Source organism: Ambystoma mexicanum, chromosome 11 (genome assembly GCF_040938575.1).
Source record: "Ambystoma mexicanum isolate Mex_15411 chromosome 11, UKY_AmexF1_1, whole genome shotgun sequence".
NCBI classification, from domain to species: Eukaryota; Metazoa; Chordata; class Amphibia; order Caudata; family Ambystomatidae; genus Ambystoma; species Ambystoma mexicanum.
This window is the reverse complement of record NC_090934.1, coordinates 186,170,633-186,184,572: the sequence shown is the minus strand read 5'-3', so window position 1 is coordinate 186,184,572 and position 13,940 is coordinate 186,170,633. Positions and strand designations below refer to the sequence as shown.

Below are 13,940 nucleotides of genomic sequence, written 5' to 3'. Positions count from 1 at the left end.
CCCCGGCTCTCTGGGCGACGCATTTCACCGCCAGTGGACCGGCATGAAAGCGTATGCCTTTACGCCTACCCCCCTGATCCACAGGGTAATTTGCAAGATCAAGGAGTCTCACTGACTCCTCATCATTCTGATAGCTCCATGGTGGCCGGCAGGGCCATGGTTTTCAGAACTACTCAGCCTCTCGGAGGTGCCCCCGATACACCTCCCGACGGGCCAAGCACATCTTCTGGCACAGCAGGGGGGCAGAATCATCCACCCCGTGCTAGGGAAACTAGCCCTCACAGCGTGGTACCTGAGCAGGTAACGCTTCGGCACCTTAGCCGCTCATAGGCCAATCTGGAGGTCATACAGGGCACCAGGAGCAAAGCCACCGGGGCCCAGGTCAAAAGCAAAGGGATCAGGTTCTGCAACTGGGCATCCTCCAAGGGAATCGACCCCTTGGCCTGTAATCTGGACGACGTACTCTCCTTTTCGGCGCACCTTGCTCATGCAGGAATACAGGTGGACACCTGCCGCACATATCTTGCAGCCATTGGGGCTTACAGGAACTCGGAGGAACGCATTTTTTCCTCCTCCAACCCTATAGTCAAGAAACATCTCACTGGTCTTGCTAGGCTCTACCCGCCCGTCAAGAGACTGCACCCGGTGTGGGACCTTAACATAGTCTTGGGTGCCCTGGCGCACAAACCATTTGAGCCAATGGCGTCTGTGGACATTAGGCTAGTCACCATCAAGACGGCCTTACTAGTCGGTCTTACCTCGGCACACGAAGTAAGCGAGATACAGGCGCTGGTCGTCTCTGAACCATATACCACCTTTCACAAGGACAAGGTAGTGATGCGGACGCACCTGGCATTTCTGCCTAAGGTTCCATCTGCATTTCACTTGAACGAGGAAATAGTCCTTCCTTCATTCTATCCCGATCCCAAGGACGAAGCACAGAGAGTGATGCACTGCCTGGATGTCAGGCGAGCCCTAAAGTTCTACTTGGACAGGACCAACGGCTTCTGCAAGTCTGACGCTCTATTTGTCACTTTCGGAGGCTCGAGGCCAGGCTATCAGGCCTCTAAGACCTCCATTTCCCGCTGGATGGTCTCTGCCATCAAGGAAGCGTACGAGGGCCAGCACAAGCCGCTCCCGGCCAACAAGCATGCCCACGCAGTCAGGGCCAAGGCAATGGCCATCGCATTCCAGCACCATGTCCCTTGGCAAGTCATAAGCAGGGTGGCCACTTGGGCCTCTCCCTCGGCTTTCTGCAAGCATTACTGTTTGGATGCCAGCTCTAGATCTGATGCGGCTTTCGGACAAGTGGTTCTTAGGAACCTGTTTGCTTAAGGAGGGTCTCCTCTGCACCCTGGGACTACAATCAGTTGTAATCGCCCATACAGTATGGAGGAAAGGGGACGGGACGTAAGAGTAATTATAAGTTACTCACTGCAGTGACTAACGTACTCTTAGTCCATGTTCCCTTTCGTCCATACGTCCCACCAACCACCCCCCTAATAATACTGGTGTCATTAGGCAATGTTAAGTCTATTGTCGACGTGTCAATGGGGACTGAGGTGTGGCGCCGGAGGGTGGAGTCAGGGCAGCGCATGCTCCCTGGGCCGCGCTCCAGCATGCCTCTAAATTTAAAGGGGAAGTAGGTTTTTTCTGGTGAAAAAGGTTCCGTCTCCCGTCCCTTGGAAGGGACGCCCATACATTATGGAGGAAAGGGCACTATGGACTAAGAGTACGTTAGTCACTACGGTGAGTAACTTATAATGTATGCCTTTGCGCATTATCACTCAAGAGGCAGTAGTCTCCAATAATGGATCAATGCTGGCTGCAGATAGTGCACAGACACCCACAGGCCAAGAGGCTGACTTGTGCTCGGCTTTGTGTTTTAAGACCCAGCCTGGGAAAAACACAGGCCCTCCTCAACCTGCTTGGAAAAAAGTAAAGTACATTTAAATAAAACGCTTGCTACGTGTGGCCTTCGCCACCTCATACCAATAAGACCGTCACCCGAGGTATCAGGCCATGGTGGGGTCGAAAGAAGAGGATTGGCAGGGATTGTAAGGGGTGGGGGAGGGTTACAAAAGCAGCAAAATGTCTGTGTATTTATTTTTGAGGGTTGATGCCCCGGATGTGGGGTTATGCGCTTGAGCTATCTAATTTGCATTTATCTAAAGGATAATGATATTTCTTTAGTGCCAGTAGTTTCTCTTAGCACGCCCTACCTTCGCTACTTTTTTGACCGCATGATGTTTACAACACTTGTGGGCCTCACAAGAGTTTGGCAGTATTAGTGGGGAATGTAGCATACTACCTGATTCCTGGAATAAAAGCCACATTTTACAGATACATAAAAAGGGAGTTTGGGCTCATTCCGCACATTTTAAAGGTGCTTGCGATGCTGGACATTCCCGCAAAGATATTTGCCAAGGTACTATTAATAGAACTAAACAAATGGATTAATGACTACGATATACTTCCTCCACACCAGATCGGGTTTCGTCTTAAGTCCAGTACATCTCACAATCTGCTGTAGCATATGCTTGGGCCAGACGTCACTGCAATATACAAGGTGCATATATAGATTTTACTGCAGCCTTTGATACTGTCATGCGCAACAGCCTATGGGCCAAACTAACAGCTTGGAACATTCCCGAGGCCTGTCGAACATGATAATGTTACTGCACAATGATACTAGTGTCACAGTGCGCCTTGATGGCCAGGGTAAGTTATCCGACACCTTTCCCACAAGTAGGGTAGTCAAGCAAGGGTTCATATTGGCAGCTACCCTGTTCAATGTATATTTAGCCGACTTTGTAAATACCCTTGATAATATGAAATCTAACCCGGTCAAGGTTGGAACCCAGCAAATAAATTGGTTAGGGTATGCCTATGACCTATTGCTATAAGATCATACCCCAAAAGGCCTCCAAAATCTGTTAGATGGACTGCACATCTATGCAAAAACAAATGGCCTGCGAGTTAATATTAGCAAAACTAAAATGATGCCCTTCAAGGGGAAAAAGAAGAAAGCCCGTCCTATTTTGTGTGGAAATTCGACGATGTACCGGTCGCATGTGTCCAACAATATAAATATTTGGGTGTGATAGTTGATGAAACTCTTAAATGGCATATTCACTGGTGTAAGACAAAAAGTAAGTGTATGAAGATGACTCACGCGCTAAGCTCTTTTATAGGAAGGAATGGGGGGTGGTCACTTCAGACTATTCTGCTACTATACTCTACTAGGATTGTCCCTGTACTGATGTATGGAGTGTACCTTTGGGGCCATAATTTAACAAAAGAGTTAAATCTCTTTAAAGCCAAGATGTTGTGAATACTACTGAGAATGCCTAAGAGCTTGTCTGTTGAACTTCTACGTTTAGAGTTCAATATCAAAGGTACTAGGGCTAAGTTTATATCTAGGGTAACAATGTGCTATGTGAAATTACTGTCTCTCGATAATGGTACCATTATGGTTAGTTTCCATAGCGCGTGTGTTGGCCTGGATCAATTTGAGAGTATGTGTACCTTGGCAAAAATAGTTAAAATCTATACAACTTGGTTCTCAACCTATAATAGACACAATAGTGAAGACAAGCAGCGATCTCGTAAAGGATGGCTAAAAAATAAATTAAGCTGCTATAGCTATGAGTCCAACCTCGTTCTGCTAGCTACTAATGTAAATAGTGTCCCCTTCATACCGTATAGGATGGTGCGTGAATCTTTACCAAGATACATGTTTGCTTATCCAGACAGCCATGTCATCAGACAATATCTACTGCTTAAATGTAATAGCTGGTGCAAGAATTCTGATCACTAGATCTGAACGTTTGTGCCGCCTCTGTGATGTAAATGTTGTTAAAACTCTCGAGCATATTTTGACTAATTGTGAAAGCCTAAAGATGTTGAAAAATAGATACGTCAAATCTTATAGTAATGAAATGGACTGTTTGGATGAATCATGTATGTGGAATAAGTTTATGGAAGGCAATGATTCAAATATTATGTATTTTATGGTTACATTTTATATGAAATGTCAAGAAATTTTAGATAATTTATCAAAAGGTATCTTTTATTGATAGTTGTGCTTTGTTTTATCTACTTATCTTCTTCACTTTGGGTATTTTAGTGACTTTCTTGCTTATTACTGTATTGATGAACTGTTTACATTGTGATTTTACTGCCTCCACAGCTATCCTTTTTTATGCATATACACAAGCCATGTTGGCTATGAGTATATTAAATATAAATACATAAATACATACATTTATCTAAAGGATAATGATATTTCTTTAGTGCCAGTAGTTCCTTATAACACGCCCTACATTCACTACTTTTTTTGACAACATGATGTTTACGACACTTGTGGGCATCACAAGAGTTTGGCGGTATTAGCGGTGGTAGTATTGCCAAATGGAATTACTTAAATATCGATGATTATGCACAGTGGTTAAACAGGTAGCATTTGGAAATACCCCATGATTTAACATTACCACCATGCAGTCTGCCCAACAAAATGGCAGAAGAGCACAATGTAAGACCGCTGTACATTGCATTTCATAATCAATCCTTTCTTTATTTCAGAATATCATGCGCCATGAAAGAACAATTTTAAATACATTAATAAACACTCATCAACCACAATACAGTAAACAATTACTAAAAAGAGTAACATTAAATAAAAACGACTATTAATTACTTACGTCATTCTGCCATATTCATAAATTACCTTCTCCCTAATAACAAGGATTGAAGTTAGAAATGTGTTCAATAGCAGATTAAACCATAGTTCAGCAAGATTCCAATTAAACAATTCTAATATTGAAGCACATTCTATATATTGTGAAAGTCGGAAAAGATAAACAAATTAACACCTGTGGGCATTTAAGCTCAGAACTATTCTCTTTCATTTTGGCCCAGTCATCTTCATTGAAGTAAATCCAATCTGAACTGTGTCAACAATCAGCAATGCTTAAAATGTGGAACTCCTTCCAAGTATCTGTCTACACCCAGAGGCTGTGAGATAGGCAGATACTTATTAACCGTGCTTTTCAGACTGCCCAAATCTTCTCTTAAATATAAACCCTTAAAAAGATATGTAGCACCACTAAGAATTGATTCTGGATGCTCAGGCATTCTAGCGAGGCCTAACAATGTAAGATGTCTTTAATGTGTTTAAGTAAGGTGATTTCTCGATGTAAAGTTTGACAACTTCTCCTTGCTAATTCACTTAGGGCCCAATTCATAGACAACGTGCAAAGATCCCGCAATGCCCCTGCTCTCCCGCAGAAATCGGCTTTGCGTGCTCTGCGTATTCATGGAATTTAAGTGGCAAACAAACCCAATGCACAAAGAAAATCGAGTGGCCCGTGAAACGCCGCCGACACGCCCCCAGGCAAAGCCAATAAAGCCACATATACCATCCTTTGCACCCTCCTCCTCTGCAACATCATGCACCCTGGCAATACTGAGTGCTGTCCCCCCGCAACCAAGGCAGCACCCCGGTGACACTGCATGGGTTCTCCTGTACCTATTAACAGCAGCCCGACAATATGCATATTTTTAATAACTGTAGTTGTGGCCTGGTAAATCTGCGTGCGAACCCCCGTAAACTGTGGCTGCACCACGCTAATCTGCATACGCGCACCACTAACTGCGGTTGGCACCCCAACCTGCATTTCCGCACCCCTCATATCCCGATCGGACCTTAACTTTGTGCTGTGATTCGCAATTGGCACTTTGCAGATGCTTTCATGTTGCGCATGTTGCGCTGTGCTCAGGAGCTTTCCGTGCTGTTTTTCCTGACATGACATTGCTCGGTCAAATCCATGAATATGCTTGGTTTAGTGCAGTGCTGTGCATGCGCTTTCCTCGCATGGCCCATCACTCGACACGCCCATGTTCTTGCTCGTTCTTCCTCATTCTGCATGGGGAAAAGGGAATATACATGTTCTGCCCCCTATTTAAATCAGTGCACAGGCCTGAACCACACCCTGCGTGGAGTGTCGTGCATAGCGTACGACAGAACCCAAAGCCTTCACTGACCTGCACAAAGTCCCCGGAAGTTCCCGAAAAGGCCTGCAAAGTCGATTCCATGAATCGACGCAGTGGGTTTTGCGCGCTGAATGCGCTCAGAGTCAATATTCAGCCTGCCTAAAATTCCATGAATCAAGTAATTTCCACCACCTCATTATTCTATATCATACATCCAAATCTCTAAGGAACAAGTGCAGTTAGGTCAGCTATGTATGTTAAATCCAATTCAGCATGTAAAATATATGTTGCATAAAAGGATGGGATCCGCAAAAGCTGTCAGTCAAAAAAAACCTACGCTCTTTGTACCAGAGCTGGATGCGCACATCCCTACACAGAATCCCTATAAAGTCCCACTGCAAGGCTTTTGATCATGCACACTTAAGTCACGTGATTAACATTACAGCTTCCCATATTCTTAGAGAGCCTAAACATGCCACTGTTCATCTCCTTCTTCTCGCATTCTCTTATTTTGTGGCCCGATTATCTGTTGTTACTTCTGAAAGCACTCCGTTATGCATCTGTATTGTTGTATACTAAAGCTTGAAGCTAGTACGCGCTCAATAAATACCATGATAATAATAATAAAAAATATGCTTCTCTATGACAGTGACATCAACAGAATTAACAACAGCAGAAACAACAACACCAGTGATAGAACGAACAGGTAAATGCAAGTTCCATCAGATTATATTTTGTAAGGGTGATGATTGTAAGGGTGATGATTGTTTATGGTGCTTGGAACTGTAAATGCTGGGTGCTGGAGACAGCATATTATATAGGGGCTGTGGGCTTGGGATCTTAGTATGAAAGTGAAATCATTTTGATGGCTAAAGGTGAGAGGCTTGATGAGCCTATGACCAAATCAACAGTGGATGGGTTAACAAAGAGAAGCAATGGGAGGCTTTACAAAGATGAACAAATGAAGGAATGGATGGATGGCCACAACTAGATGGAAATGCCAAGAATTGATCTACAAAGACAAGGACAGATGTGGATGAATGAGTGTAAGAAGGTAGTGGAAATGCATTGATGGTCACAACTGGAATGCAGATTGGGCAGATTTGAGAAAATTGAGAGCAATACCACCACTAATGAACCTGGACATATGAAATGAGAGCACGTCATCCCTGACCTGATTCCCATCCACTGACTTGTGTCAGAAACAAACTTAGATAATTCTATCTGAAATCCATATGCATGGCCCAATCTCTCTCCAGATACTCCTGCGTATTCACTTGGATCCTCCAACGCCCACGTAGTTATAACAGCCACTTCCAACCATCCCACAGTCCGTTTTTCACCCAAGCACCCAAACTCTGCATCAACCTCTCTGGCACCATCTGAGACTTATTAATTCAAGAAAGACATCAAGGCTCGGCTTTTCTCCTGCTATCCGAATTCCATTTCGATTCTCATGTTTTCCTGCTTTGGTTATTGTTACGGCCAATATTTTGATCACCTGGTACTGTGACCCAAGCAATATTGTAATATGCACAATGCAAATGTTATAAGTAAATAAATAACATGCAAGAGACTCCTGATGCTGAAAGTCACCGTATCATTTTCTATCACTTTCAACAAGTATATCCTTGATAACAAACTGATCGCGATTTTAGGGTTGGGATCTGGTTGAAGGAAACACTAAAGCCCTTGACAGATTTTGCATCCATAGGAGACAAGAAGAGTTATCAATAATTCTCACAGAGAGCCTGACCACTTCTAGCTTTACAAATGCGGTAAGTCAAAGCAGCAACCAAGCCCCCCATTCCCATACCCACAGAGATGCATTTTCTAGTTCTGAAAGAATGCGTGGTATATCTGTGAGAAGAAAGTGGGAGGTTGCCTTAATAGTTTGTGTTCCAGCCGAGAGGTCTACTGCTATCATCATTTGGATATGGGCATGACTTGTGGAAAACACACAAACACATAAGGAAGCGGAACAGCATTACCCTTGGACCCCTCCCTTTTTGCAATCCTCACTTATGACTTTTACGATGATCCTCAGAATATTTTCACAGGAGTTTTCTTTGCCTATCTTCCCAGACTACTGTAGTTCCTTATCTAACCCTTCCCTTAATTATGTAAGGAGCAGCTGCGACCCAGAACCTCCTGATTGTTTCGTTCTGTGAAACAGATGGGCTGCAGCTGGGTCGTGTCCATTCAAGGAGCTTCCAGCCCACAGTTGGTATGCAGTGTAGAAAGGGGAGGAGAATTGGTGGACTGCTGGCCCCTAAAGCATCCAGCAAAGCCGAATGTTTCAGGGGACCATGTTGATCTCTCTATAGATGCAGCATGCACAGCTCAGTGCTAGAGGATGGCGTCTTTTCGTGGACTGTCTTCAGGAATGTGACATCATGAGAAGGAAATGCACATGACCTGGGAAGAATGCGGGCAGGCTGGTTAAAGAGACGTGCACACCAGGTAGGTAGTGCAGTGGTTCTGCTTGGAATTTTCTGAAGGTTTCTCTAGTGGCTATACAATCCTTGTCGCTGCAGTATGAATGCTGAATGGAGGCGGAATAGGTGATCCCTTTCCCGTCCCCCGACAGTGAGAATTTCACAGAATCTCTGCACAGATCTGCATACTCCAGTCATAGGAGTAATTTGAGGCATGTGTGGAGCAGGCATTACAGGGACACTCTGTGACCAGTCCGCTCCTTCCACATTCATTCATGATGGGGGGGATCCACTTTCTCCATCCGAGCATCCACCATGTGGAACTCTAGCCCTTCTAGCATTCGCCGCATTGAAGACCACCTCACCTTCCGGAAGGCATTCAAGACCTGGCTCTTCCCTTCTGCATCTTGACAGACCTAGTCCAACTCATGGTGAACTATCACCTCCAGACTGGCAGGTGGGGGCTTCAATGAATCATTTGAGGAGACGACAAAACAGTACCGAGCACCAAGCACGCACAGAAAGGCTTCCAGTCAATCCGCATGATATGATCTGCATTCACTCATCGCAACTACACACCAGCCATGACTCCCGGGTACGTATCGCACTCCATCTCAATGGAAGAAAGCCGTGTCCCTCCCGGAGCATGATCACCCACACTCATACATCTGAAACAATCCACTGCTCGTACTCACATTGCACACCACCTCCTTCGCTAGAATGCAGCTAAGTCCCACGAAAAAAGTGGTCTAGTTGGGTACATAATGAATCTCCTTGACTCGCTGTCTTGATATTGGGCAAAATCTTCCTCGGGGCCAGCCCTTTGAGAGCAAAAATACCCAATTCAGCCCAAAATACAGGTTCTATTGTGCTGAGCAGTGATCTCATGCTAGTGACAAATGACACCCTCAAAGTGTTATTAGCATATTTATTCTAAGCAGTGAATTTCATATACATTTGGGATTCAAGTTAGAGAATATTACAAAGCATAAAACAAAGAGCAATGCAAAATATAGTGAAACATGGAACTTAGATAAACATAGAGAAACATAGAGAAATATAGAGAAACATAGAGAAACATAGTCTTACGTCCCTTAATCAGCCCTGGGAGACCTGGGTTTCTCATAAGCTAGCTGTAAGACAAGCCCCGCTCATAGAAAAACAAGGCTGGAGGACACCGTGAGAGCCAATTCCGGGCACCTGACTGTACACGAATCAAGTCCACAGGCGATCTCCCCCTGATCCCATGTGTGCATGGATACTTTATAATCTCTTGCTGTCAGTCACCATGACGCATAGTTCCAGAACTTTCTCTGTGAGGCTGGTTCATGGAAAAAACCCAGCTCTCTCTGAGATGCTCCCTGCTCGCTCCTACCCCCTCCCTTGTTCCCATCTGCGCTGGCTGAGGAATGTCTTATCAGTACCTTCCCAGAGAAAAGGAAGATTAGCTTGGAGCCAGGGCTAACGTTAGTGAGGCTGAATATTCTAAGGGAAGCAGGGATGTATTAACCCCATCTGCAAGCTCTAAAAGGCATGCACTCATAGCTTAGTGTTTATAGCGCTTAAGACTGGCTATCTAAGCGCTATATAGGTGCCATGATGTTCCAAACACTCCAAAAACCTATTAGCTACATGGCTAGGGGCCCTCCCTGCCTGTACTACTGTCAGCATTTTTAGCACATACTTTGAATACACTATTGGCTTTCAGCGGCTAATGCTGTCATCTAAAGCCCTGATTGGCAAGGTTGCAATTTCGTGTATCACTACATTCCACCCCTATTCAACGTTTGTGCGACAAATGCTGACTAATACCTATCAACATAGTATTTAGTGCAGTGATAAAGACCTAGGGGCTTTGCAAGAGGTTTAAGCAAACTATCTTCTAGCGGTTAGTTAGCGTGGCATGCAAGGTAAAACACTACCTAAACAAAAATGTACACAAAGTGAACAGTGACATATACCCTTGCCAGAACCTGGCCTACACAAAAATACCTACGCCAAGTGAACATGGACATTTACTCTAGCCAAAACCTGGCCTACACAAAAATACCTAAATCAATTTTGTATAACTGATTGTCAGTTAAAAAGCAGCATGCAGTTAAAATGTCAAGGCAATCCAGTGTAGTCTAATCTACAATGCACTATTGCATTTATGTATGGTTACCAATTCTAAAACCTGGCAGCCTTTCACCCTAAGGGCCTACCCTCCCCCTGATCCCAGGGCATTCAAGCGTGACTATGGGCTGTGTGACTAGACACTTCCCCCAGGTAGGTGGAACCCAACCAGAAACCATCTAATTTCGTGAACAAGGTGAACCCATGGGCACCAGGTTGTCTAAATAAAAACAATTCTACTAATTTACATCAAAGCATGGCATGTGTTATTCATGCAATCAAAAGCAAGCAATTCAATCCATATGTATGCTGGTAACTGTAGCTCTGCGTGCCAGTGTGTGGAGGATGGTCGCCCCCACCCAGTAAAAAGCCAACACCTGCTGATTTAACAATGTTTGCCATACAATGCATTGTGTGTATTTAGCAGTCTTGTTGACCTGCCCTATGGCAGACAAAAATGTCTTCATGTCTAAAATTCTGTTATCTTCAATTGGCTGTCAATACTTGTAGCAGTGCTGGGCATATCAATGGGCCCCACTAGGCCAGAAGTTCTATAGCAGAGCTGGCATCAGAACCCATAGTGGCTAGCTTATAGTGCACAGTTTCTATGTCACAAGCATATAAAGCTCCTGCAATTAATGAATCTAGCTCCCTAGCTACACGCACTCTAGTGATGGGCCATAGAAATGGACTCCATTTGTAGCAGCTTGGTAGTACTAAGGAAACATTGCCTCATGATAAATCTATGTCTAAGTGTAGCACTGTAATAATGAAGGTGTGCATTACCAGTCTACAATTTACATGTTGTCTTACCACTGGAAAATCTAACAGGTTCACAGTGTCTACCTTCTGTGACTTGGAGAATACCCTTCTTCAAGTGGGATATCTACCATATACAATATTAACTTTAGCCACAAACACCATACTACTATCCGGCAGTGGCTGTTTCATCACACCATGGAAAAAATTCATTTAGTCAAGTTATAGTTCATTAAATCTTGGCGAGAACACTCGCTGCAGTTCTTGGTCAGAAAAACATCACATTAGACAAATTAAACAAATGGTATCCATTCAGTGACAAAAGATGCCTGACAATGTGCCAGGCCAGTACACTAGCAATTCCATGTGGATACTCATTTGTAGCGCTTTTCCAAAGAATTATTCCAAATGTTTACAATCAAAAGGTGACTCTTTGCATTAGTGTGCTGGAGACAGCTGTCCCCACAAAAACATGAAACTGGTTGGTTTAACAAAAAACCGTGTCACACTCTGTGTCATAAAATCAAACATCAAGTCAGTCATGGTTTCATTTACCTGCCTTAAGCTGGCTGTAAAAGTATCCAGTGTTTCAAAGATTACCATTTCAAATTATAGCTCATACACTTGGCAGCATTACTTCAATTAAGAATCTTAACCTACGCACAGGTGACTTTGATGTGCGCACTCATCTTATCTCAAAATTAATTACACTCCTGCTTGCATAATTCTGCTGCCCCAACAGTTCATAAATCATTCTCCTGCCTACGTGCAATGTAGAATATTTTTTTTTTTTCAAAAAACAAAACATCTCTGGTTAAAGCCATTCAGTTGGAAGAGTAAAACCATTTGGTTTTTTCAGATTCATCTCAACAGTGCATTTAAAAACCATTTTTCAATGTGTTAGCATTCAATTGCTGTGTCACACAGCTGTATGTGGTGCCTGATGTTACAGTCCACAATTCATTGTCCATAGTCCTTTAAACAAGAAAGGGCAAAACATGTCATTTAAATGTGTAGCATCAAATACTTGATAATTAGCCAAGTCTGCACCGTGCCAGTTCAGCAAAAGTTATTACTCTGTTGGACACTATTCGCAGGTTACAGCATTGAGTGCGGTGCAGGGCACGTTAAAGTTGAAATAGCATGTCGCAGTGGCTCGCTTTCTCTGAGAATGCGTCTGACCCTTCTTTGATCAGTGTCACCCACAAACTGCACATTAACTTCCTATATTATGAAATGTCTTGTCGTGCTTTGCCTAGGAAAAATACAAACAGAAATGTTAGGATGTCATCAAAACTTCAATATCAGCGTTATCCACCCCTTCCCATAATACCACCCCCATCTTCAAAAAGTCTCATCAGGTAACTACACACTTTGTCATTGCTACTGCAATTATTTATCACCTTTCTGCATGTTTCTGGGGGCTTATTTACACTCAACCATACGGGGTGTAACTGCCTAATCACAAACTCATTTGTGCAATGCAATCATAGCTGGTCAATGGTACCTCAGACTGATCTGTGCTTTTACAAAGCCATATAGTAAGTACCCAGGTCGCACAATGCTTTTCTTTTTCACCAAAGCGATCACAAATGCCAGGCGCCAACTTGCTTCCAGTGTCCCATGATCTTGGTTTAGGTTGCCCTGCTGGCATCACTCCATTTTTCAAAGGTAAAGTCTTTCAGTCCAATACCGCTTACAGTTGTACAAGCAGCTTTGTTTATTTATCTTTCTTTTCTTAGCAGTGTCTTTTCAAGTCTCTGGTTTTTTCACTTGTCATTTTTTCAAAGGGCGTTTGCTGTTTTTGAACCACTCCTTTGAGTGCGATAGTCTGAGTCAGTTTCTTTTGTTGCTTCAACAAATCATTCATTCTTGCACTAAGCCGTGTGGCTTCTGGATCATGGCTAATGTGCAGTGTTCATGTTGTACTTCAAAGCCCCGCTCTGCATGTTGTCTCTTGCAAAACGGCTAAGCACTTTTTGTCAGTTTTGCTTCCATCTGGAATGCCATAATGTCTTTGTCAGTTACTCCATCCCCTGGCAATGTAGCTTGCAGTTTGCCAGATGTGTATTTTCTCTTCTCAAAGCGCCTAGAGGTTTCTTCTCCAGTGCACAGCGCTTTACTTCAGTTCACATCACATGGAGCATTGGAATGCAGCTTGCACAGCAATAGCGCTTTACTTCACTTCACATCACATCACATGGGAATGCGGTTTGCACAGTAATGTCTGTTGGAATGGGCAGCTGTCTTTTCTTGGCCCATTCACAGATGCATAGGTAAATGTTCAGATGTGATGTGCCCGTCTGCCATCCTGCATGAAGCCTTTGCTCCGTACCACAGTTTACTGGGCAAATTCTTTACTTTTTGAACAGCTCTCTGTTTTTGCTCCCCCTTCCTCAGGAATGCAGGCATGTTTATCTTTCGTGTGCACCTGGCAGCGCCATTAGCACGCAGCTTATCTCTTTTGCCTATAACTCTTATACTGTGGCGGCTTCACTCGTTTCAGACAATTCATCCAGATTAACTCTTTCTTGTACTGTTTCTGCTTTTGTTTGCCTTCACGCACCTCGCCCAAGACAGCTTCAAGGCACAAGCTCTGCACATACAGCAAGACTCTTGTTTTTCAAAAGCGGC

The 13,940-nt window shown here is 43.8% G+C and overlaps 1 protein-coding gene across 22 annotated transcripts in view; it reads left to right on the top strand.

Annotated features, from left to right (window-relative positions):
* Positions 1 to 13,940, top strand: part of LOC138503201 (mucin-2-like) — a 1,598,433-nt gene that overhangs the window by 255,241 nt on the left and 1,329,252 nt on the right. For all 22 annotated transcript variants that reach the window (XM_069622774.1, XM_069622776.1, XM_069622767.1 and 19 more), the window contains one exon: positions 6,644 to 6,700. In XM_069622774.1, coding sequence (XP_069478875.1) covers positions 6,644 to 6,700 — 57 coding nt within the window. The remainder of the gene's footprint in view (positions 1 to 6,643; positions 6,701 to 13,940) is intronic.